The sequence below is a fragment of the Ranitomeya variabilis genome, chromosome 6, assembly GCF_051348905.1.
Source record: "Ranitomeya variabilis isolate aRanVar5 chromosome 6, aRanVar5.hap1, whole genome shotgun sequence".
Taxonomy (NCBI): domain Eukaryota; kingdom Metazoa; phylum Chordata; class Amphibia; order Anura; family Dendrobatidae; genus Ranitomeya; species Ranitomeya variabilis.
The window spans coordinates 119,179,487-119,207,106 of record NC_135237.1 but is presented as its reverse complement, the minus strand read 5'-3'; the positions used below and the strand labels follow the sequence as shown (position 1 = coordinate 119,207,106).

Sequence of the window (27,620 nt, the reverse complement as noted above, 5' to 3'; positions counted from 1 at the left end):
TGTCGCCATATGTGCCTGTGATCAGCGCTATCGCTGCTTGCTCAGACTGTATCACATGACCCCGGCTGCAGCCGCCGCTGACACCTACTGAGGTCACGTCAACTTCTGGACTTTTTTTGATTCACCCAGGCTTGACCCAGTCGCACCCCCCCTCCCGATTGACTGGGCTGTGGGTGGCATTTCACCACACCTAACAGCCCAGTATCCAGCGTGTGCTTTCCCTCTCTCCTGTCTTCATTGGCCGCAAGCGAGAGCTAGATACTGGGCTGTGACATGAGGTTACACAACAGACCAGTCAGAGGGTGTGTGCAACTGGGTCACGCCTGGGCGAATGACTCAATTGATGAGAGCATTATACAATGTAGTGGACCATCTCTTTAATGTCACTAAATACTATGCCCGATTTTAAAGTCGTCCATAGTAGTAGAATATCCAGCATGCATAAAGAGTAAAAATTCACTTTAAGATAGGTGATAACTTGCTGCTCAGTGTGTTCCCCACCTCTGGGACCAGTGCCGAATCGGAAACTTATCTGGTTAGAATGTAGTGGATGGGCGCATGCTGGATCTCTGGTCCTTTTATCGTCCATGGGGCTACCAAGCGTTGTGTTCTGCTTTTTCTGGCAGCCACATAGAGTTATGGAGCGGTGGTTGGACATCCCGACCTATGGCTCCATTTTATAATGAGGGTAAAAGTTTCCCTGCTGGAGATAATAGTTACTCTATCTGCCGATTGATGCAAGTCCCAGTGGTGGGACACCAAGATCTTGGCTGTCCTGTGGACACGGGATAACTTGTTTTCTCTTTTAAAATATTATTTATCTGCGCGTTTCAGATTGTGTACAGATTCTTACTGACAAGACACCAAACATAGACAGAGGCCTAAATACAACAAAGAGGTGTGGCCAATCTAGTAGGGTCACTAGGGTCATAAGGTCACATGTCAAACATACACAAAATGAATCATCATATTCCCAATAATATTACATAAGATCAGTTCTATAACTCAACCCATGAGGTATGAAAATATTCAATTGTAGAATCCAAAATTCATATCATGATAAAGTTTGGCGATCCAGTCCACCCTCTCCTAGGTTTATTAACCCTTTCAATGTCATACAACCTAAAATCACGGATAGCCTTTGTGTACTTCAGATAAGTTTTTAGAGAAAGACCTGTGTGACAATTGGCTAGTGATTAGTGATGAGCAAGCACTAAAATGCTTGGATGCTTGTTACTCGAACCAAGCAATTCCTAATGATCAGATGTTAGTTTAGAGTAACATAATTGGAGTGTGATGGTGGGATATCATTCTGTTCAGGTTTATATTTTTACTGATTTTAGAAGTGTTGTCTTGTTGCTCTGTATTATTCTGTGACCATTTTATTTTCTGTGTGGTGGATTGTTGTATGGACCTTTTGAATTGCATGTAATAAAGGTTCTTGGGACTGTTCACTCATCTTTCGCTCTGTTGATTGTGCGATACCGGTGTAGGACCCCATGCAATTTTCCAGCAGATCCTACGAGGAGGTCTGTGGGGCAGTGAAAATGTTGAAATGGAAGGGAAAAGTACTGAGTGGAAGGAGAACAGCGCGGGGAAGACCCCTGGAAGCATCTCTGATGAGGTGTCAAACTTTTACTCCACTTAAACGACTGACAATTTAACATTCAAAATCGAAAAGAAATTGAAGTTTACCAGAAAAAAAAAACAAAAACATTCTTTCCTGTATAATGACTTGTATATAAAGCAAAGAATTGAAATTTTTATAAAAAAAAAATTGGAACTGTTGGTGTAATTTATAAAAGAAGCAAAAACACCAAAAAATTAGATGGATGAGGGACTCAGATACACTCTGAATTAGACATAAAGGAGGGCCTCATACACATTCTGTTCAAATTGTCATATAGTGGTACTTCTAGATTCACAAAGGTTATGCACTAAATGCAAAGCCTGACAAACATTACTAGCAGCGTCATTCATACACCTTGAAGGCACCATCTATAGTTCCTAACTCAAATATTAAGAAAGTGTAGTTGTAGTACTTCTACACTCATAAATGCTCTGCACAGTGCAAAGCCAGTAAAAAAAGGTATAAAGGAGGGTCATCCATAGACGTCTGAAGGCAACAACTGGAGGGCCTCATTGAAATATTGAGGATTAAAAACACTTTATGTGCTGCTGTCATCTAGTGGTGTGGAAAAGTCAGGTCATTTTCTGTCAGAGTGAGCATGTCAGCAGTTTCTATTGACAAGTGAAAGCGCATATCTGCTATGACTCCTAAAGCGGCACTAAAAACCCGCTCTGACAAGACTAGCAGCAGGGCAACACAACACCTCCAAGGCATAGAGAGAGAGCTCATGCCTGGTCTCGAGCTTTGAGATCCAATAGTTGAATGCAGGGCTGTGGATTCGGAGTCTGTGTCCATTTTGGTGGAGTCAGAATAAAATGGACCGACTCCTAAAATGCAGGTGACTCTCACAAAAATAGAATATCATCAAAAATATTATTTATTTCAGTTCTTCAATACAAAAAGTAAAACTCATTATATAGACACCAGCTTGAAAAATTACTTTAAAATCTGAAATGTTGGCCTACTGAAATGTATGTTCAGTAAATGCACTCAATACTTGGTCGGGGCTACTTTTGCATCAATTACTGCATCAATGCAGCGTGGCATGGAGGCGATCAGCCTGTGCACTGCTGAGGTGTTCTGGAAGCCCAGGTTGCTTTGATAGCAACCTTCAGCTCGTCTGCATTGTTGGGTCTGGTGTCTCATCTTCCTCTTGACAATACCACTATGGGGTTAAGGTCAGGCGAGTTTGCTGGCCAATCAAGCACAGTTATACTGTTGTTTTGAAACCAGTTATTGGTACTTTTGGCAGTGTGAACAGGTGCCAAGTCCTGCTGGAGTATGAAATTTCCATTTCCAAAAAGCTTGTCGGCAGAGGGAAGCATGAAGTGCTCTAAAATTTCCTGGTAGATGGCTGCGCTGACTTTGGTCTTGATAAAACACAATGGACCTACACCAGCAGATGACATGGCTCCCCAAACCATTACCGATTGTGGACCTGTGTCAGAGCTGTATAGGTCACATATTCACTGCTTCTATTAAACCCTCTTACACCCAGAACGCACAGAGAAAGGCTATGTAAGTGCAGGGAGAACTGCAAATAAGTAGTGTCTCTCCCTGCGTCCTCTGTTCCTCAGTCCTAAAGTGTTATCAGTGACTCTTGTTCTCCTGTGTTTAAGAGTGAAAACCATTTCTTCCCGCCAATAGCCAGCCTTTTTTCTCCTGTATAGTCTATGGTATGCAGATGAGATGTTAAGGGTTAACCCCCTCATATATGGGCCCTTGTCTGTATTTGATGCAATACAATATGTCATCAATGTCTGTCTGGTCTGGGTTCGACAGCAGGCACTCCCGCCGATCAGCTGCTCATCTATTTTATGCAGAATATTTCTATTCGTCAACTGTAGTGATCAATAGTGAACACACACTAAAAATCTTTCTAAAACTTACAAAAAAAAAAAAAAAGACTTCAATAATCTGATGACAATAAGTAATGTATCTCTTCCACACTGTTCCTGCCTTCTGCTTATACGAAAACTTGTCCATAGACTTCCGGAATCAGTAACCACATGGTCTATACATCTCAGACACAATGGCTGTGGGCAGTAACCGCTATTCTGAGCAGCACAGTGGACCTGTCCGATGCAGACATAGGAAGGTTGTGTTGCGCCTCATCATTACTAAAGATGGAAGAACAGGGTGTAAGGAGGGGGCGAGTCTGATGATAGAGTCATGCAAGTAAGTGGAATAAAACCAGATTTTGCACTTGTAAATAATAAGGGACAGTCCGTATAATTTAATTAGGGAAGTTGGTGTAGCCATATGGCCACATTAGGGCTGGGTGATCCAACTAATTCGCTATTGGAAGTTGGGACAATTCTGATTTTTGACTACGGTAAATCTAAAATTTGATGTTGGCTTTGTCCCCCTTGCGCCTGTCAACATTGGGTTTATCAATGATGTAGCGGGCTCTGTAAGAGGAAGAGTAGAGCCGCTGAGCTCCAGGATTGAGAGGAGCTCAAACCTGAGCGGGAGCTGAGTAATGAGAGAGGCGAGGACAAGCTGTTCACTCACCAAGAATGCAGGAGAGAACTTTCAGGAGGCGAGTTGTGTCAGAGCTGTCTAGGTCACATATTCACTGCTTCTATTAAACCCTCTTACAGCAAGAACACAAAGAGGAAAGTTGTGTAAGTGCAGGGAGAGCAGCAAATAAGTAGCAGCTCTCCCCACGTCCTCTGTTCCTCAGTCCTAAAGTGTGTCATCAGTGACTCCTGTTCTCCTTCTGTGTGCAAGAATGATAACCATTTCTTCCCGCCACATCCAGCCTTTTTTTCCCTGTCTATGGTATGCAGATGGGATGTTAAGGGTTAACCCCCTCGCATATGTGTCCTTGTCAGTATTTGATGCAATACAATAGGTCCTCAATGTCTGACTGGTCTGGGTTTGACAGCCGGCACCCTTGCCGATCAGCTGCCCCCGATGTCAGGGCCGAAAATGCTCAATTGCGGAGCTGCTTCGTCTTCCGATAGTGGCCATAGCAGGGTCCTGCACATCCGCCTCATATTGATTTGAATAGGATGTGAATGTGCAGTACCCAGCAGCAGCCAGTATCAGAAGTCGGAGCAGCTCAGCAATCGACCACTTCCTGCTGGCGGATACCATCACCAAGAACAGCTGATCGGCGGGGCTGCCAGATGTCTGACCCCGACCAGACATTGTTGACATCAATGATAAAGTAATGGACAACCTCTTTCAGGTTGAAAATTGTCATAAAAGAATAACCGTCTCTAAAATTTTAGCTTCATAAATCAATATTACTGATAAAAATAAGCATCTTTGTAATATATCTGATCACAGAAATTCGCCTTTTTCCTCCACCAGAACTGATTATTCATTTTCAAAATTCTGAAATCTTAGGTAACATCTGTATTGTGTGAAGACAGATTTTTACATTGAGATAGAATCTTATGAGCACCAAATGCCATGTCCTATGTCAATGATAAGGGGAAAAGAAGGGAAGAGCTAGAGACAGAGATCCTTCCTCCTATCTAATTAGAATATCACCAGTAGAAACTACCATCTATTTCAGTGATATAACTATTTTCTTCACTGATTACAGATTTTACCAAGGAATTGAACATTTTGAAAATGAATGATAAGTCCAGGAGGAAAAAGATAATTTATCTGATAAGAAATATTACAAAGTTGCTCATTTTCACGTGTTGCTTATTTTCATTGATTTATGAAATAAAAAACAAAATGACAATTACACTAAGTTTTAATTAAAAAAAACAACATTTTTTTTGCAAAATTGCCCAGCGTTAGGCCTCATTAACATAAAATTATCAGGTAATCCACTGTATAGCAATATGTCCCCAATGGAATCCAGTGCAAAAAAAATAAATAACTTGCACTGTAAGTTCTTCACAGTGGACTGTGCATGACCAAGTGTAGTCAGTGGCACTTTTCTATACAGTACACTCTTCTGGCATCAGTCAGGTGAATGGAGCTTTATGGATATGTTTGGAGTATGTGCCCGTAAGCTTTTACTGGTTCATATACCAAACATGGGTGGGTGAGTGCAGGGACTGGCTCTTCTTAAGGAGGCCAGAAGTGGAAGACATGCCAAATACCACTCTCCCGGAAGTAAAGGTAAACGATTTTCTTTCTTCCTAGTTTCACTTATTGGAGGTAGACAACCTGTAAGTCAATGTCCAACCTTTTATCGAGCAGCGACGCGATTCTGAATATTAGCCAAACTAGACACCCCTTACAGACGGCTGCTTCAGGGTACTTGTCCCTCATCGGTATAGAGCACAGCTTGGCTAGATGAATAAAATGCCCTTGATTTTAGGTCTGGGGACTGTTTCATCTTAAATCAGTAAAATTGCAAATTGTAAAGACAGGCAAGTTTGCAATTTACTTTCTCTTAAAGAAGCACTCCCTTAGATTTTTTTTCATTAAATGTGTGTATATGTGAATGTAAAGTATTATGTATGTGTGAATATACTCCCCTATTGCTGCTTTTTCCAGGATTCAGCACCGTTCTGCTCCTCTTCTCAGTGACGCCACCGCACTTTAGACTACCCGGCTCACTCTATATGTGATCCGGAAGGCACTTCTACAATCTAAGGCCATGTTCACACTTTGCGGGTTTTACCGCGGATCCGCGGTGATTTTGATTCTGCGGGTCCGCAGCAGTTTCCATAGCGTTTACATTTACATGTAAACCCTATGGAAACGGCAATCCGCTGTGCACATGCTGCGGGAAAAACCGCGCAGAAACGCAGCGGTTTACATTCCGCGGCATGTCACTTCTTTGTGCAGAATCGCTGCGATTCTGCACCCATAGGAATGCATTGATCCGCTAACTTCCCGCAAGGGGCTGTGCTCACGATGCGGGAAGTAAGCAGATAATGTGCAGATGGTACCCGGGGTGGAGGAGAGGAGACTCTCCTCCAGGCCCTGGGAACCATATTTGTGTAAAAAAAAAAAAATTAAATAAAAAATAATGATATACTCACCTCTCAGCGCTGCACGCAGCCGTCCGGTATCAGGGTTGGTGTGCGAGCAGGGCCTGCGGTGACGTCGCGGTCACATGACCGTGACGTCGCGGTCACATGACCGTGACGTCACGAAGGTCCTTCTCGCACAGCATCTTTGGAACCGGACCGCCACGTGCAGCGCCGAGATCGGGACGTCAGAGGGTGAGTATATAACCATGTTTTATTATTTTTAACATTACTATTGATGCTGCATATTGCTGCATATGCAGCATCAATAGTATAGGAGTAAACCCGCAGCGGAAACCGCAATAAATCTGTAGGGATAACCGCAGCGGTTTTGCCCTGCAGATTTATCAAATCCGCTGCGGGAGAACCCGCAGAGGACGCCGCAAAGTGTGCACATAGCCTAAGCCTATGGTGTCTCGTTCTGACGCTCCGTAGGCTTACATTGTAAATGCTACTTTTGGGTCATGCAGAGTGCAGTGTGACTTAGAGTTCCTGCAGATCAGTGAATTCACTGAGAAGAGGACCATAACGGCCCCGGTCAGTATATTAATACACTCATACTTCATTACATGCACATAAACAGAGATTTAAAGGGAACTTGTCACCTGAATTTGGCGGGACCAGTTTTGGGTCATATGGGCGGGGTTTTCGGGTGTTTGATTCACCCTTTCCTTACCCGCTGGCTGCATGCTGGCCGCAATATTGGATTGAAGTTCATTCTCTGTCCTCCGGAGTACACGCCAGCGCAAGGCAATATTGCCCATATGACCCAAAACTGGTCCCGCCAAATTCAGGTGACAGGTTCCCTTTAATGAAAAATATTCATGGGAGTGCTTCTTGGAAAATCCTGTCTGTTCTCAAGAACTGAGGAAAGTTCTTTGTCTAGGGCTTGTTGGCAGCCACCGCTGCCATCCATCAGTGGTAAATGGTCTCTTAGGCAAGGAGCGCAGCACTTTAAAGCTCTTTGCTGTAGAGCTTATGAGTGCTGATTTGAAGTTGGCTGGATCGCTCAATATGACCACATTCAGTGCAACTGCGCTCCTCCGATATTGCAGAGGCAAACTTGCCTTTGCTTGCAGCACCGTTCAACCAGCATCAAAACCATGCAGCTGGTCCAAACTATCAATGTATATGCTCCTGATGACAACATGAGACCACCCATGTGTAGGAAGTTTTACTGGCAATGCTCCATCGGAATTTCAAGCTAATTAGTTAGCCTAAGAAGCAAAGAAAACAAAAAGGTTTATTCCAGTGGCCCTGACATATTTAAGCTTCACTGTTGGGGATAGGGATGACTGGTGTATAACTATGTCTGTTTTTCTCTCTTTTCTCCTTCTGGCCAGCAAACTTCCCTCTCTGTCAACTATCATTTCTACAGACAAACTGCATTGCCCACAGACCCCCAGAATTACCATCTTACCGGAGCGCAGGGTGTGATGGATTTATATAGTCTGCACCTGATTAGTGCCAGGTGAGGCGGAGCTGCAGACAAAAATGTATTTCTTTTGTATAAGTTGTTGCTTTCTTGAGTTTTATAGAGATTGTAAGCGCCTTTTGTACTTCAGGATATAGTACTGACTTAATATTTAGAATGTGTAAAATGTTATTTTATCATTTAAAGCAAGTGTGTATGCCTTTAAGACCGATTCTGCATAATGGAATATGGAATATTTAAGGGCATGTGGGGAACATATCTTAGACGTGTTCAGTTTAATGGGAGTTGAACGTAGCTGCACCTTAACCAATAATTTCCTGGACTACTGTTTTTGCTGAAAATAAATGAGCTGTGATTTAAACAGCCTGAGAGACAACCCTCTATGATGGTAAGTGTGCCCACCCCACAACATTCACGGTGGTGGATACAGCACACTTTTGAATCTGGTAAAAACTGAACTTTGTATTTCCACCCTCTACTAAAACTACCTAAACCTGACATTGCCATTTCCATGTGCGATTCTACCATTACTTCCCAGCAGCTTGCCTGCTGTATTCAGATTGTATTTGACTCAGATCTACCCTTCATTCTCCATATCCGATCACTCGATCGCTCATGTCACTTGCACCCCAAAAGCATCTCTAGTATTAGACCTTTTCTTAGGTTTGACTCTGAAAACATCTTATTGTTGCTTTTATTCATTCTCGTCTGGACTATTAAAACTTTCTACTAGTAGGTCTTCTTCTTGCTAAACTCTCCCCTCTCCAATCCTAAATGCAGCAGCCATGATCTTATTCCTGTCCAACCACTACACTGAAGCCTCTACCCTGTGGCAGTCACTACACTGGTTGCCCATTCTCTTCAAAGTCCAATATAAACTTATCACTCTCACCCACAGTTCTGCACTGCCCTACATCTCCTTCCTCATCTCTGTGAACCACCCTACCAGTGCTCTTCACGACACTAATGAACTAAGGCTAACATCCTCAATAGTCAATTTCTCACTCCCATATCCAGGACTTCTCTAGCGCTGTACCAGTTCTCTGGAATGCACTTCTCCACACAATTTGATTAATTCCCAGTATCCAGTTTTAACCTTGCCCTAAAACGCATTTCTTTAGACAGGCCCATCACCTAATCTAACTATTCTTTTTTGCCCGTCCTAAATTTTCCACAGTATCTGGTCCTCATCTGACCCTTCATGCACTTAGGACTCTGTATCTGTACAGATACTGGCTGGTGACTGGTTCATGCGCTGAACTTAACTAATGGCTGGACAATACAAGCACTTTTTTAACGTTTACCTTTTATATCCCCCCACATCCACTTAGATTGGGTAAGTTTGTGTGCAGGGCCATCAATCCTCTTGGCACGTGCTGAATGTGTTACTCTGTAAAATCTGATCGTCTGTTCAAGTATCCTCTAAATTGTAAAGTGCTGCGGAATATGTCTACACTATAGAAATAAAATTATTATTTTGATGTATTTATTCTGACCCTCAATGGCAAAGCAGAGTTAGGTTATTGTTTTTATATCTGTGAAACAACCATGTTTACATATTAGATGAAATCTATGAGTGGTACTGGCCACATCACCACTATGCGCACAATACATGCAAAAAAAAAAGTTTACCTGCTCTTACAGGATCATAAACTAGCCACTAGCAGTGCTCTTAAAATCTCAATTATCCTCAAAAAGCATTGAAAGGAGAAATTTTACAGGTAAGAGATAGAGCTGATAATGATGACTTAATTAACACATAAGTATAAGGCAAAACTGAGTCTACTGTGGCTTCTTTACAAGGTGACCCAGATCCATTCATTTGCATAATGTGTGGAGTCAGCACAACTCTCTCATGTAAGTATGAATACCCCCTTTGCACAACATATTTATTGCTTACACGCTTGGAAAGTCCTGCTCGTGAAAGTTAAGGTTTTTCCAGTAAAATGTGTTGATTGGAATAAGTTTAAAATGCTGATCACATAACCTTAAAACATAAAGATGTCAAAAGACTGTTTTCCTAGTTTTCAGGCACATGTAATGAACATAAGATACTTAACCTAAAAAGTGTGATGAGTATGCTCCTAATGAGCAGCAAGCACTATGGGATATGGATAGCAATAGGAAACAGAGGGTGGTTATTAATGGAACACATTTTGATTGGGTCACAGTTAACAGTTGGGTACCACAGGGGTCAGTATTGGACCCTCTTCTTTTTAACACTTATTAATGACATTGTAGAAGACATATACAATAAAGTACAGAGGGATATACAGGTGCTTCTCACAAAATTAGAATATCAACAAAAAGTTAATTTCAGTTCTTCAATACAAAAAGTGAAACTCATACAGAGTCTTTACAAACAGAGTGATCCATTTAAAGTGTTTATTTCTGTTAATGTTGATGATTATGGCTTACAGCCAATGAAAACCCAAAAGTTATGATCTCAGTAAATTAGAATAATTAACAAAAACACATGCAAAGGCTTCCTAAGCATTTAAAAAAGATTCCTTATTCTGATTCAGTAGGCTCCACAATCATGGGGAAGACTGCTGACTTAACAGATGTCCAGAAGGCAGTCATTGACACACTCCACAAGGAGGGTAAACCACAAAAGGTCATTACTAAAGAAGCTGGCTGTTCACAGAGTGCTGTATCCAAGCATATTAATGGAAAGTTGAGTGGAAGAAAAAACTGTGGTAGAATAAGGTGCACAAGCAACCGGGATAACGGCAGCCTTGAAAGGATTGTTAAGACCATTCAAAAATTTGGGGGAGATTCACAAGGAGTGGACTGCTGCCGGAGTCATTGCTTCAAGAGCCACCACACACAGACGTATCCAGGACATGGGCTACAAGTGTCGCATTCCTTGTGTCAAGTCACCAATAGACAACGCCAGAAGAGTCTTACGTGGGCCAAGGAGAAAAAGAACTGGACTGTTGCTCAGTGGTCCAAGGTGTTTTCACATGAAAGTAAATTTTGCATTTCATTTGGAAATCAAGGTCCCAGAATCTGGAGGAAGAGTGGAGAGGCCACAATTCAAGCTGCTTAGGTCTAGTGTGAAGTTTCCACAATCAGTGATGGTTTGAGGAGCCATGTCATCTGCTGGTGTAGGTCCACTGTGTTTTATCAAGACCAAAGTCAGCGCAGCCATCTACCAGGAAATTTTAGAGCAATTCATGCTTCCCTCTGCCGACAAGCTTTGTGGAGGTGGAAATTTCATTCTCCAGCAGGACTTGGCACCCGTCCACACTGCCAAAAGTACCAATACCTGGTTTAAAAACAACAGTATCACTGGGCTTGATTGGACAGTAAACTCGCCTGACCTTAACCCCATAGAGAATCTATGGGGTATTGTCAAGAGGAAGATGAGAGACACCAGACCAAACAATACAGACAAGCTGAAGGCTCCTATCAAAGCAACCTGGGCTTCCATAACACCTCAGCAGTGCCACAGGCTGATCGTCTCCATGCCACGCTGCATCGATGAAGTAATTGATGCAAAAGTAGCCACGACCAAGTATTGCGCGCATTTACTGAACATACATTTCAATAGGCCAGAATTTCCGATTTTACAATTATTTTTCAAGCTGGTGTTATAAAGTATTCTAATTTTCCTGAGATAATGACTTTTGGGTTTTCATTGGCTGTAAGCCACAATCATCAATATTAACAGAAAAACACTTGAAATAGATCACTCGGTTTGCAATGAATCTATATAATAACATATATACAGTGGGGCAAAAAAGTATTTAGTCAGTCAGCAATAGTGCAAGTTCCACCACTTAAAAAGATGAGAGGCATCTGTAATTTACATCATAGGTAGACCTCAACTATGGGAGACAAACTGAGAAAAAAAAATCCAGAAAATCACATTGTCTGTTTTTTTATCATTTTATTTGCATATTATGGTGGAAAATAAGTATTTGGTCAGAAACAAACAATCAAGATTTCTGGCTCTCACAGACCTGTAACTTCTTCTTTAAGAGTCTCCTCTTTCCTCCACTCATTACCTGTAGTAATGGCACCTGTTTAAACTTGTTATCAGTATAAAAAGACACCTGTGCACACCCTCAAACAGTCTGACTCCAAACTCCACTATGGTGAAGACCAAAGAGCTGTCAAAGGACACCAGAAACAAAATTGTAGCCCTGCAGCAGGCTGGGAAGACTGAATCTGCAATAGCCAACCAGCTTGGAGTGAAGAAATCAACAGTGGGAGCAATAATTAGAAAATGGAAGACATTCAAGACCACTGACAATCTCCCTCGATCTGGGGCTCCACGCAAAATCCCACCCCGTGGGGTCAGAATGATCACAAGAACGGTGAGCAAAAATCCCAGAACCACGCGGGGGGACCTAGTGAATGAACTGCAGAGAGATGGGACCAATGTAACAAGGCCTACCATAAGTAACACACTACGCCACCATGGACTCAGATCCTGCAGTGCCAGACGTGTCCCACTGCTTAAGCCAGTACATGTCCGGGCCCGTCTGAAGTTTGCTAGAGAGCATTTGGATGATCCAGAGGAGTTTTGGGAGAATGTCCTATGGTCTGATGAAACCAAACTGGAACTGTTTGGTAGAAACACAACTTGTCGTGTTTGGAGGAAAAAGAATACTGAGTTGCATCCATCAAACACCATACCTACTGTAAAGCATGGTGGTGGAAACATCATGCTTTGGGGCTGTTTCTCTGCAAAGGGGCCAGGACGACTGATCCGGGTACATGAAAGAATGAATGGGGCCATGTATCGTGAGATTTTGAGTGCAAACCTCCTTCCATCAGCAAGGGCATTGAAGATGAAACGTGGCTGGGTCTTTCAACATGACAATGATCCAAAGCACACCGCCAGGGCAACGAAGGAGTGGCTTCGTAAGAAGCATTTCAAGGTCCTGGAGTGGCCTAGCCAGTCTCCAGATCTCAACCCTATTGAAAACCTTTGGAGGGAGTTGAAAGTCCGTGTTGCCAAGCGAAAAGCCAAAAACATCACTGCTCTAGAGGAGATCTGCATGGAGGAATGGGACAACATATCAACAACAGTGTGTGGCAACCTTGTGAAGACTTACAGAAAACGTTTGACCTCTGTCATTGCCAACAAAGGATATATTACAAAGTATTGAGATGAAATTTTGTTTCTGACCAAATACTTACCGTATTTTTCTGACTATAAGACGCACTTTTTTTCCTCCAAATTTGGGAGGAAAGTGTGGGTGCGTCTTATAGTACGGATATAGCATGTGGGGAGGGGGGCAGCAGCGAGTGGGATCGCAATGATATCCCACTTCAGGATGTCCCCTCTGCCCGGAATCAACGCTGGGAAAACCACATGGCCCCGCTGATAGTGCAGTGAATATTCATTAGCGGCTCCCCGCCCACCGATCAGCTGAGCGGTGAGCGGGGAGCAGCAAATGAATACTGCACTTAAGCAGCAACACACAGTTTCCCCAGCACTGATTCTGGGGATAATCTGTGTGTCCAGGGGAAAAGGCAGCAGCAGCAGGGGCCAGATCGCTGCATACCTGCCTGTGCTGGACGCTGAGCTGTCTGTGGTGCACAAGCAGGACATGTGTGATGTCAGAAGTGGGCGGGCTGGAGCATCACATGGCAGCTGAGAGCCCTCCCTCTTCTGACATCATCATAGGTCCTTCAGACTCCCACCTAGAATCTGCAGCTTCCGTGCACTGTGGAAAGGCTACAAGAGAGAGGGCTCTGTGTGTGCAGCCATGGGATGCTCCAGCTTTTACCTCACCACAGGCTGGCAGGCTCCCACAATTAAGAGGTTAGTCTTTACAAAACACAATAAAGCACTCTGCCACTCCTTTGGTGAACTATAACTCCCAGCATGTCATAGGATCTGCAGGACATGCTGGGAGTTATAGTTCTCCCATGTGATTTTAAAGCAGCACTCCAGTGTTATTTTGCAGTGCTGGAGTGGTGCTTTCACTATAAGCCCTGTGCCCCCATTCTTATACTCACCCTCCAGTGTCTTCATATAGTACTTTACAGACACCACACTGGTCCCGCAGCTTCCAACATAATAACGTACTATTATATATAACACCACATATAATAGTATGTTATTTATGTTATTAAATATTTTACCACATTTTTTTTGCTTCAAATATTTTTTTCCCTATTTTCCACCTCTAAAACCTGGGTGCGCCTTATAGTCCGGTGCGTCCTATAGTCCGAAAAATACGGTATTTTCCACCATAATATGCAAATAAAATGATAAAAAAACAGACAATGTGATTTTCTGGATTTTTTTTTCTCAGTTTGTCTCCCATAGTTGAGGTCTACCTATGATGTAAATTACAGACGCCTCTCATCTTTTTAAGTGGTGGAACTTGCACTATTGCTGACTGACTAAATACTTTTTTGCCCCACTGTACTAGAGTATAAGCCGAGATTTTCAGCCCATTTTTTAGGCTGAAAGTGCCCCTCTCGGCTTATACTCGAGTCGTCCCAGGGGGTCAGCGAGGGAGGGGGAGCGGCAGCAGTCACATCATACTCACCCTCCCGGCACGGTCCCTGGCAGCTTCTCCGATGTGATGGTCTCCGGGCACCGGCAGCTCTTCCTGTGTTCAGCGGTCACGTGGTACCGCTCATTAAAGTAATGAATATGGACGCCATTCCACTCTCATAGGGGTGGAGCCGCATATTCATTACTTTAATGAGCGGTACCAGTGACCGCTGAACACCGGAACAAGCTGCTGGCACCCATCGCATCAGAGAAGCTGCCAGGGACTGCGCCAGGAGGGTGAGTATGACGGGGGAGGGTGAGCATTGCGCGATATTCACCTGTCCCCGTTCCATCGCCGGACTCCATCTTCCGCGTCCTCTGGCTGTGATGTTCAGGCAAGAGGACACAGTGACTTGTTTAGTGCAGGCCCTCTGCCTGAACAGTCCAAGTGCCGGGGCCTGAGCGATGAGAGTAGAGCATGTCTTTTTTTTTTTTTTTTTAATCGCAGCAGCAGAATATGGGGCATAATATTCTATGGAGCATCTTATGGGGCCATAATCAACCTTTATGCAGCATTGTATGGGGCAAATGTTTCTAAGGAGCATCTTATGGGGCCATAATCAACCTTTGTGCAGCATTACATGGGGCAAATGTTTCTCTGGAGCATCTTACGGGCCCATAATCAACCTTTGTGCAGCATTATATAGGGCAAATGTTTCTATGGAGCACCTTATGGGGCCATAATCAACCTTTGTGCAGAATTATATGGGGCAAACGTTTCTATGGAGCATCTTATGGGGCTATAATCAACCTTTATGCAGCATTATATGGGGCAAATGTTTCTATGGAGCACCTTATGGGGCCATAATCAACCTTTATGCAGCATTATATGGGGCACATTTTCTATGGAGCATCTTGTGGGGCCATAATCAACCTTTGTGCAGCATTATATGGGGCATATTTTTTGTATGAAGCATCTTATGGGGCCCATCAAACTTTATGGAGCATTATATAGGGTGTATTTTGTATGGAGCATTATATGGGGCTCCTGATTCAATATGGATATTCAAAAACACTTAACCTACTGATGATTTTTATTGGTATCTTTTTAATTTTGAAATTTACCAGTAGCTGCTGCATTTCCCACCCTAGGCTTATACTCGAGTCATTAAATTTTCCCAGTTTTTTGTGGCAAAATTAGGGGTCTCGGCTTATACTCGAGTATATACGATAGATGAGTATCACTTTTTGTATTGAAGAACTGAAATAAATTAACTTTTTGATGATATTTTAATTTTGGGAGAAGCATCTGGAAGTCAATGGCTGAACCTTTACAGAGTCTTGCAACATGACCAGGGATAAATACCAGGCCAGAGACTCATCTACATGCAGCCATTTCTGGGAAAGATTGTTTGCCTCCCATTACTATAGAGCAGAGTCAGACTAGCTGAGTGCTTTACCCTTGAGATAAAAGTAGGGGAAAATAATTGTTTGTAATTGAGATTTTGGATTGCCATTTACTCTGGTCATGCTGCAAGTCTCGGTGAAGGGTTGGACAATAACTTACATTTCCTACGAGGAAATTCCAAGATAGTTTATTTTATTCAGCAGCACATACATAGTATGAGCATGAGCTTGTGATCCTCTGAAGCACCACAGAGCTGTATTACAAAAAAATCTGGTCAGAGTATAATTAGATATGCCTAAGAAATGTGGACAAACAAAAAGGGAAAGTTCCAGGTCCTGGTAAAAATATTTTCTTTGTCGAAGCTTGTTTGAAATGTCTGAATGTTAGCTGTAAAATTGTATTTAAGACTAACATTGTCATTTCAAACAAGCTTTGACAAAGAATGGTCATGTTCGAAACGCATGACTTTATGAATATCCTGCCTTGGATACTATTATAATCTCTATGAATAAAGTTTGATACAAATGTTTTTACAAGAAGCTGGAACTTTAATTTTGTTTGTCCACATTATGCATGACTGGTCGGATCGCGATTTCAGTAAAGACTGGACGTTTCCTTTTCTTTTTCCTGACAATGCCTAAGAAATAGATGGGGTCTAAAGGGGTAAGGTTTCTCCTTGTGGAGAGTGACATATCAGCTCTGGCTTGTCAAGGTAAGGAGGCTTATTCACCATGCAATGCTCCTCTGGGAAATGTTATATGTAAATTGCCTTTTTCAGAGAAAAAGAGGACTTGAACTCTATAGCGCCACCTATTGGAAGTAGCGAACCTACAAGTAACAATCAACCCTTTAACGAGTCGTGCAATATGACAGGATAAAAGCCAAATCAGAATCTCAATTTGTAGACATGGTGTTTGGGGCTGTTGGCCCTCGTCAGTGCGAAGCATGAGAACTGATTTGGCTAGGTGAGAGGCTCTGGACTGGGGTCTAAGGGGTAAGGTTTCTCCTTATGGAGAAATACATACCATAAGAAATCGCTGTATGCTATGAAGCTTAAAAATTTGCCTGGAAAATCCATGTAAGAATAGTTTTATCATGATCATCCTTACATCAGAATGATACAGCCACTCCAACAGATTGTCACAGCAAGTACAGAAGCCTCATCAGATCTAAGAGATTGATCTATATAGTCTGTATTTTGAAATCCGGTGACAGATCTGATTTTGTTTCCTGAAATACACTGGGAGTTATCTTGTACACTTTCCTCAGCTGTCGAGATATAGTTTGTCCCTTGGTTAGACCAAGACTCGATTTTCACAGGATCCATGATGGAAGAGTTAGGGGGCAACAGGCTGAACCGCTTGGCGCTCTCGCTAGAAAGGGGGGCATGAACTTGAAGACTAGGCAATCTCGCTAGTGGTGGGACACTAGCTGAACTGCAGGGTGAGATCACTAATGGGGGGGAACACTACCTCTACAGCAGGATGAGCTCACTAGTGGGGGGCACTAGCTGAATGGCAAGATGAGCTCACTAGTGGATGGACACGAGCTGAACGGCAGAGCGATCTCACTAGTGATGGGCCACTACAAGAACCGCAGGGCGAACTCGCTAGTGAGCGGACATTACATGAATGGCAGGGCGATCTCGCTAGTGGGGGGACACTACATGAACGGCAGGGCGATCTCGCTAGTGGGGGGACACTACATGAACGGCAGGGCGATCTCGCTAGTGGGGGGACACTACATGAACGGCAGGGCGATCTCGCTAGTGGGGGGACACTACATGAACGGCAGGGCGATCTCGCTAGTGGGGGGACACTACATGAACGGCAGGGCGATCTCGCTAGTGGGGGGACACTACATGAACGGCAGGGCGATCTCGCTAGTGGGGGGACACTACATGAACGGCAGGGCGATCTCGCTAGTGGGGGGACACTACATGAACGGCAGGGCGATCTCACTAGTGGGGGGGACACTACATGAACGGCCGGGCGATCTCGCTAGTGGGGGGACACTACATGAACGGCAGGGTGATCTCGCTAGTGGGGGGACACTACATGAACGGCAGGGCGATCTCGCTAGTGGGGGGGACACTACATGAACGGCAGGGCGAACTCACTAGTGAGGGGACACTACATGAATGGCAGGGCGATCTCACTAGTGGGGGGACACTACATGAATGGCAGGGCGATCTCACTAGTGAGGGGACACTACATAGGAGGCAGGGCGATCTCACTAGTGGGGGGGCACTACATGAAAGGCAGGGCGATCTCACTAGTGGGGGGGCACTATATGAACGGCAGGGCGATCTCACTAGTGGGGGGACACTACATGAACGGCAGGGCGATCTCACTAGTGGGGGGGGGCACTACATGAAAGGCAGGGCGATCTCACTAGTGGGGGGCACTACATGAACAGCAGGGCGATCTCACTAGTGGGAGGACAATACATGAACGGCAGGGCGATCTCACTAGTGGGGGGGCACTACATGAACAGCAGGGCGATATCACTAGTGGGGGGGGCACTACATGAACAGCAGGGCGATCTCACTAGTGGTGGGACACTACATGAACGGCAGGGCGATCTCACTAGTGGGGGGGCAGTACATGAACGGCAAGGCGATCTCACTAGTGGGGGGACACTACATGAAAGGCAGGGCGATCTCTCTAGTGGGGGGACACTACATGAACGGCAGGGCGATCTCACTAGTGAGGGGACACTACATAGGAGGCAGGGCGATGTCACTATTGGGGGGACACTACGTGAACGGCAGGGCAATCTCACTAGTGGGAGGACACTACATGAACGGCAGGGCGATCTCACTAGTGGGGGGGCAGTACATGAACGGCAGGGCGATCTCACTAGTGGGGGGGCAGTGCATGAACGGCAGGGCGATCTCACTAGTGGGGGGACACTACATAGGAGGCAGGGCGATGTTACTATTGGGGGGACACTACGTGAACGGCAGGGCAATCTCACTAGTGGGAGGACACTACATGAACGGCAGGGCAATCTCACTAGTGAGGGGACACTACATAGGAGGCAGGGCGATGTCACTATTGGGGGGACACTACGTGAACGGCAGGGCAATCTCACTAGTGGGAGGACACTACATGAACGGCAGGGCGATCTCACTAGTGGGGGGGCAGTACATGAACGGCAGGGCGATCTCACTAGTGGGGGGGCAGTGCATGAACGGCAGGGCGATCTCACTAGTGGGGGGACACTACATGAACTGCAGGGCGATCTCACTAGTGGGGGGGCAGTGCATGAACGGCAGGGCGATCTCACTAGTGGGGGGGACACTACATGAATGGCAGGGCGATCTCACTAGTGGGGGGGCAGTACATGAATGGCAGGGCGATCTCACTAGTGGGGGGACACTGCATGAACAGCAGGGCGATCTCACTAGTGGGGGGGGGGCACTACATGAACGGCAGGGCGATCTCACTAGTGGGGGGACACTACATGAACGGCAGGGCGATCTCACTAGTGGGGGGGCAGTACATGAATGGCAGGGCGATCTCACTAGTGGGGGGACACTACATGAACGGCAGGGCGATCTCACTAGTGGGGGGCACTACATGAACGGCAGGGCGATCTCACTAGTGGGGGGACACTACATGAACAGCAGGGCGATCTTACTAGTGGGAGGACAATACATGAACGGCAGGGCGATCTCACTAGTGGGGGGGCACTACATGAACAGCAGGGCGATCTCACTAGTGGGGGGAAACTACATGAACGGCAGGGCGATCTCACTAGTGGGGGGGGCAGTACATGAACGGCAGGGCGATCTCACTAGTGGGGGGACACTACATGAACGGCAGGGCGATCTCACTAGTGGGGGGACACTACATAGGAGGCAGGGCGATGTCATTAGTGGGGGGACACTACGTTAACGGCAGGGCAATCTCACTAGTGGGAGGACACTACATGAACGGCAGGGCGAACTCACTAGTGGGGGGCACTACGTGAACGGCAGGGCGATCTCCCTAGTGGGGGGACACTACATGAACAGCAGGGCGATCTCACTAGTGGGAGGACAATACATGAACGGCAGGGTGGTATCACTAGTGGGGGAACGCTACATGAACGGTAGGCGATCTCACTAGTGGGGGGCACTACATGAACGGCAGGGCGATCTCACTAGTGGGGGGACACTACATGAACGGCAGGGCGATCTCACTAGTGGGGTGGCACTACATGAACGGCAGGGCGATCTCACTAGTGGGGTGGCACTACATGAACGGCAGGGCGAACTCACTTGTGAGGGGACACTACATGAACGGCAGGGCGATCTCACTAGTGGGGGGGCACTACATGAACGGCAGGGCGATCTCACTAGTGGGGGGCACTACATGAACGGCAGGGCGATCTCACTAGTGGGGGGGCACTACATGAACAGCAGGGCGATCTCACTAGTTTGGGGGGCAGTAAATGAACGGCAGGGCGATCTCACTAGTGGGGTGGCACTACATGAACGGCAAGGCGAACTCACTCGTGAGGGGACACTACATGAACGGCAGGGCGATCTCACTAGTGGGGGGGCAGTAAATGAACGGCAGGGCGATCTCACTAGTGAGGGCCACTACATGAACGGCAGGGCGATCTCCCTAGTGAGGGACACTACATGAACGGCAGGGCGATCTCACTAGTGAGGGGACACTACATGAACGGCAGGGCGATCTCACTAATGGGGGACACTACATGAACAGCAGGGCGATCTCACTAGTGGGAGGACACTACATGAACGGCAGGCCGATCTCACTAGTGGGGGGCACTACATGAACAGCAGGGCGATCTCACTAGTTTGGGGGGCAGTAAATGAACGGCAGGGCGATCTCACTCGTGAGGGGACACTACATGAACGGCAGGGCGATCTCGCTAGTGGGGGGCACTACATGAACGTCAGGGCGATCTCACTAGTGGGGGGACACTACATGAACGTCAGGGCGATCTCGCTAGTGGGGGGCACTACATGAACGGCAGGGCGATCTCACTAGTGAGGGGCACTACATGAACGGCAGGGCGATCTCACTAGTGATGGGCCACTACATGAACGGCAGGGCGATCTCACTAGTGAGGGACACTACATGAACGGCAGGGCGATCTCGCTAGTGGGGGGCACTACATGAACGTCAGAGCGATCTCACTAGTGGGGGGACACTACATGAACGTCAGGGCGATCTCGCTAGTGGGGGGACACTACATGAACAGCAGGGCGATCTCACTAGTGGGGGGCACTACATGAACGGCAGGGCGATCTCACTAGTGGGGGGCACTACATGAACAGCAGGGCGATCTCACTAGTGGGGGGCACTACATGAACAGCAGGGCGATCTCACTAGTTTGGGGGGCAGTAAATGAACGGCAGGGCGATCTCACTCGTGAGGGGACACTACATGAACGGCAGGGTGATCTCACTAGTGGGGGGGCAGTAAATGAACGGCAGGGCGATCTCACTAATGGGGGACACTACATGAACAGCAGGGCGATCTCACTAGTGGGAGGACACTACATGAACGGCAGGGCGATCTCACTAGTGGGGGGCACTACATGAACAGCAGGGCGATCTCACTAGTTTGGGGGGCAGTAAATGAACAGCAGGGCGATCTCACTAGTGAGGGGACACTACATGAACGGCAGGGTGATCTCACTAGTGGGGGGGCAGTAAATGAACGGCAGGGCGATCTCACTAATGGGGGACACTACATGAACAGCAGGGCGATCTCACTAGTGGGAGGACACTACATGAACGGCAGGGCGATCTCACTAGTGGGGGGACACTACATGAACGGCAGGGCGATCTCACTAGTGGGGGGGCAGTAAATGAACGGCAGGACGATCTCACTAGTGAGGGACACTACATGAACGGCAGGGCGATCTCACTAGTGATGGGCCACTACATGAACGGCAGGGCGATCTCACTAGTGAGGGACACTACATGAACGGCAGGGCGATCTCGCTAGTGGGGGGCACTACATGAACGTCAGAGCGATCTCACTAGTGGGGGGACACTACATGAACGTCAGGGCGATCTCGCTAGTGGGGGGACACTACATGAACAGCAGGGCGATCTCACTAGTGGGGGGCACTACATGAACGGCAGGGCGATCTCACTAGTTTGGGGGGCACTACATGAACGGCAGGGCGATCTCACTAGTTTGGGGGGCACTACATGAACGGCAGGGCGATCTCACTAGTTTGGGGGGCACTACATGAACGGCAGGGCGATCTCACTAGTTTGGGGGGCACTACATGAACGGCAGGGCGATCTCACTAGTTTGGGGGGCACTACATGAACGGCAGGGCGATCTCACTAGTGGGGGGCACTACATGAACGGCAGGGCGATCTCACTAGTGAGGGGACACTACATGAACGTCAGAGCGATCTCACTAGTGGGGACACTACATGAACGTCAGAGCGATCTCACTAGTGGGGGGACACTACATGAACGTCAGGGCGATCTCGCTAGTGGGGGGGCACTACATGAACAGCAGGGCGATCTCACTAGTGGGGGGCACTACATGAACAGCAGGGCGATCTCACTAGTTTGGGGGGCAGTAAATGAACGGCAGGGCGATCTCACTCGTGAGGGGACACTACATGAACGGCAGGGTGATCTCACTAGTGGGGGGGCAGTAAATGAACGGCAGGACGATCTCACTAGTGAGGGACACTACATGAACGGCAGGGCGATCTCACTAATGGGGGACACTACATGAACAGCAGGGCGATCTCACTAGTGGGAGGACACTACATGAACGGCAGGGCGATCTCACTAGTGGGGGGCACTACATGAACAGCAGGGCGATCTCACTAGTTTGGGGGGCAGTAAATGAACAGCAGGGCGATCTCACTCGTGAGGGGACACTACATGAACGGCAGGGCGATCTCACTAGTGGGGGGGCAGTAAATGAACGGCAGGACGATCTCACTAGTGAGGGACACTACATGAACGGCAGGGCGATCTCACTAGTGATGGGCCACTACATGAACGGCAGGGCGATCTCACTAGTGAGGGACACTACATGAACGGCAGGGCGATCTCGCTAGTGGGGGGCACTACATGAACGTCAGAGCGATCTCACTAGTGGGGGGACACTACATGAACGTCAGGGTGATCTCGCTAGTGGGGGGACACTACATGAACAGCAGGGCGATCTCACTAGTGGGGGGCACTACATGAACGGCAGGGCGATCTCACTAGTTTGGGGGGCACTACATGAACGGCAGGGCGATCTCACTAGTTTGGGGGGCACTACATGAACGGCAGGGCGATCTCACTAGTTTGGGGGGCACTACATGAACGGCAGGGCGATCTCACTAGTTTGGGGGGCACTACATGAACGGCAGGGCGATCTCACTAGTTTGGGGGGCACTACATGAACGGCAGGGCGATCTCACTAGTGGGGGGCACTACATGAACGGCAGGGCGATCTCACTAGTGAGGGGACACTACATGAACGTCAGAGCGATCTCACTAGTGGGGACACTACATGAACGTCAGAGCGATCTCACTAGTGGGGGGACACTACATGAACGTCAGGGCGATCTCGCTAGTGGGGGGACACTACATGAACAGCAGGGCGATCTCACTAGTGGGGGGCACTACATGAACGGCAGGGCGATCTCACTAGTTTGGGGGGCACTACATGAACGGCAGGGCGATCTCACTAGTTTGGGGGGCACTACATGAACGGCAGGGCGATCTCACTAGTGAGGGGACACTACATGAACGGCAGGGCGATCTCACTAGTGGGGGGCACTACATGAACGGCAGGGCGATCTCACTAGTGGGGGGCACTACATGAACGGCAGGGCGATCTCACTAGTGGGGGGCACTACATGAACGGCAGGGCGATCTCACTAACGGGTGGAAACATGATGGATCTCAGGTAAGGGTTTGGCCCTGGTAACTAGAGGTCAGCCAGGAGGACGGAGAGCTGCACACTGATCCCACGGTACACTGCTGGGGTATTTACAGGCAGCGCCGTGTCCTCCCGGCAGGGCTCCCTGTCCCACCTGCACTACACGGTATGACTGTGACAGCAGCAGGCGCAGCGCCTCCAGCAGGCGGAATACTTCTCACTGGCGGCTGTGACAGGACGTGCAGACTGCAATGTGTGTACAGCCTGGGAGCACAGCCTGGAAACCTGTGTAATAATAGTGGGGCACACGGGGAGGCGCTGTAATGATTTCTGCCCACGCAGCATGCAGACGGCAGCGCTTACCCGCTGTGGCAGGGTCCATGGCATACGAGACAGACAAGCACGCAATCTACAGAGCCGCCGGCATGTGACCTTCCCAGGGTGAGAACGCCCCGCCCCGCGATGTGCTCTGTACTTCCGGGTAGTGTAGAAAGGGCGGGGCTGAGAGTGTAGCACGTGACTAGCTAATGCAGCTTTGGGGATGGCTGTTGTTTTGTGTACACAGCACAGTGACTGCACAACACTGTAGTGCTCAGAGTGGGCGGTCCAGGGCAGTGTGCTGGTCACAACAAGAACATTGTGCTAGCCACATATGCCAGTGTGTTGGTCACAAACAGCAGTGTGCTAGCCTGATATGCCAGTGTGCTGGTCACAAGTAACAGTGTCCTAGCCAGCTATGCCAGTGTGCTGGATACAACAAGTAGCAGTGTGCTGGTCACAAGTACATTGTGCTAGCCAGATATGCCAGTGTGCTGGTCACAAGTAACAGTGTCCTAGCCACATATGCCAGTGTGCTGGTCACAGGTACCAGTGTGCTTGCCAGATATGCCAGTGTGCTAGTTACAGGTACCAGTGTGCTTGCCACATATGCCAGTGTGCTGGTCACAGGTACCAGTGTGCTAGCCATACAGGTCCTTCTCAAAAAATTAGCATATAGTGTTAAATTTCATTATTTACCATAATGTAATGATTACAATTAAACTTTCATATATTATAGATTCATTATCCACCAACTGAAATTTGTCAGGTCTTTTATTGTTTTAATACTGATGATTTTGGCCTACAACTCCTGATAACCCAAAAAACCTGTCTCAATAAATTAGCATATCAAGAAAAGGTTCTCTAAACGACCTATTACCCTAATCTTCTGAATCAACTAATTAACTCTAAACACATGCAAAAGATACCTGAGGCTTTTAAAAACTCCCTGCCTGGTTCATTACTCAAAACCCCCATCATGGGTAAGACTAGCGACCTGACAGATGTCAAGAAGGCCATCATTGACACCCTCAAGCAAGAGGGTAAGACCCAGAAGGAAATTTCTCAACAAATAGGCTGTTCCCAGAGTGCTGTATCAAGGCACCTCAATGGTAAGTCTGTTGGAAGGAAACAATGTCGCAGAAAACGCTGTACAACGAGAAGAGGTGACCGGACCCTGAAGAAGATTGTGGAGAAGGACCGATTCCAGACCTTGGGGAACCTGAGGAAGCAGTGGACTGAGTCTGGTGTGGAGGAAATGGGCTACAGGTGCCGCATTCCCCAGGTAAAGCCACTTTTGAACCATAAACAGCGGCAGAAGTGCCTGACCTGGGCTACAGAGAAGCAGCACTGGACTGTTGCTAAGTGGTCCCAAGTACTTTTTTCTGATGAAAGCAAATTTTGCATGTCATTCGGAAATCAAGGTGCCAGAGTCTGGAGGAAGACTGGGGAGAAGGAAATGCCAAAATGCCTGAAGTCCAGTGTCAAGTACCCACAGTCAGTGATGGTGTGGGGTGCCATGTCAGCTGCTGGTGTTGGTCCACTGTGTTTCATCAAGGGCAGGGTCAATGCAGCTAGCTATCAGGAGATTTTGGAGCACTTCATGCTTCCATCGGCTGAAATGCTTTATGGAGATGAAGATTTCATTTTTCAGCACGACCTGGCACCTGCTCACAGTGCCAAAACCACTGGTAAATGGTTTACTGACCATGGTATTACTGTGCTCAATTGGCCTGCCAACTCTCCTGACCTGAACCCCATAGAGAATCTGTGGGATATTGTGAAGAGAAAGTTGAGAGATGCAAGACCCCACACTCTGGATGAGCTTAAGGCCGCTATTGAAGCATCCTGGGCCTCCATAACATCTCAGCAGTGTCACAGGCTGATTGCCTCCATGCCACGCCGCATTGAAGCAGTCATTTCTGCCAAAGGATTCCCGACCAAGTGTTGAGTGCATAACTGAACATTATTATTTGATGGTTTTTTTGTTTGTTATTAAAAAACACTTTTATTTGATTGGACGGGTGAAATATGCTAATTTATTGAGACAGGTTTTTTGGGTTATCAGGAGTTGTAGGCCAAAATCTTCAGTATTAAAACAATAAAAGACCTGACAAATTTCAGTTGGTGGATAATGAATCTATAATATATGAAAGTTTAATTGTAATCATTACATTATGGTAAATAATGAAATTTAACACTATATGCTAATTTTTTGAGAAGGACCTGTATATGCCAGTGTGCTGGTCACAGGTACCAGTGTGCTTGCCAGATATGCCAGTGTGCTGGTCACAAGTAGCAGTGTGCTAGCCATATATGCCAGTGTGCTAGTCACAGGTACCAGTGTGCTTGCCAGATATGCCAGTGTGCTGGTCACAAGTAGCAGTGTGCTAGCCATATATGCCAGTGTGCTGGTCACAGGTACCAGTGTGCTAGCTAGATATGCCAATGTGCTGGTCACAAGTAGCAGTGTGCTAGCCAGCTATGCCAGTGTGCTGGTCACAGATACCAGTGTGCTTGCCAGATATGCCAGTGTGCTGGTCACAGGTAGCAGTGTGCTAGCCATATATGCCAGTGTGCTAGTCACAGGTACCAGTGTGCTGGTCACAGGTAGCAGAGTGCTAGCCGCATATGCCAGTGTGCTAGTCACAGGTACCAGTGTGCTAGCCAGATATGCCAGTGTGCTGGTCACAAGTAGCAGTGTGCTAGCCACATATGCCAGTGTGCTGGTCACAGGTACCAGTGTCTTAGCTCGATATGCCAGTGTGCTAGCCTAATATGCCATTGTTCTGGTCACAAGTAGCAGTGTGCTAGCCAGATATGCCAGTGTGCTGGTCACAGTGCTTGTAACAATGGCAGCAACAGAAGCCCAGGTTCATTATTGCCTTGAACCATCATTTTTTGTCTTGCCTTTTGGCTCTGACAAATTTTGCGCCAAATTCAGCAAAACGATGCATTAAATTTGTTCAATTTTGCTTATAGACAAAACTGCTTTTTTTTTGCTTGTTTTGTTCTTTTTAGAGTTCAAAGATCTTTTAAAATGTCGCCTGCTAGTATTTAACTGTGGAAAAAAAAATGAGAAAATCACAAAAAGGCACAAAATCACTGATGAACTGGCTCCATGGTGCCCAGATTATGTCCTGTATAAATGTGTTAGCTACACGTGCCCCAATAATAATCTGCCAGCAACACCCAGCCTCATAGCAGTTGGCCATAGATGCCCCATAGCAATGTGCCAGCCGCCGAGTCCCTACACAAGCATAAGTGCTGGCAGAGGCTTCACCCATCACAGCGTGCCAGCCACAGTATCCATGTGTTAGACTAAGATGCCCCTACAGTATCGCCAATAACCCTGGTATCTCTGTCAGAAACCGATATCTCAAAACCAGTATTAAAGTCACAGGCGCCTCCTTTGACCTAAAGACGTTTTGTCGCGTAAGTGTTATAAATATAGGGCGGCACTTCTATAGTTGTCCAAACAAAGAAGAAAAATGAAGGAGAGTACTCACCGTCCATAAAAATTCCAGTCCTTTATT

General features: G+C 46.8%; 1 protein-coding gene across 1 annotated transcript in view; it reads right to left on the bottom strand.

The window, feature by feature from the left end:
* The window catches only part of CMC1 (C-X9-C motif containing 1), a 64,491-nt gene extending 40,226 nt beyond the window's left edge, over positions 1 to 24,265 (bottom strand). The window contains exon 1 of the mRNA XM_077268951.1: positions 24,130 to 24,265. Coding sequence (XP_077125066.1) covers positions 24,130 to 24,148 — 19 coding nt within the window. The 5' untranslated portion in view covers positions 24,149 to 24,265. The remainder of the gene's footprint in view (positions 1 to 24,129) is intronic.
* Positions 24,266 to 27,620: the final 3,355 nt, after the last annotated feature.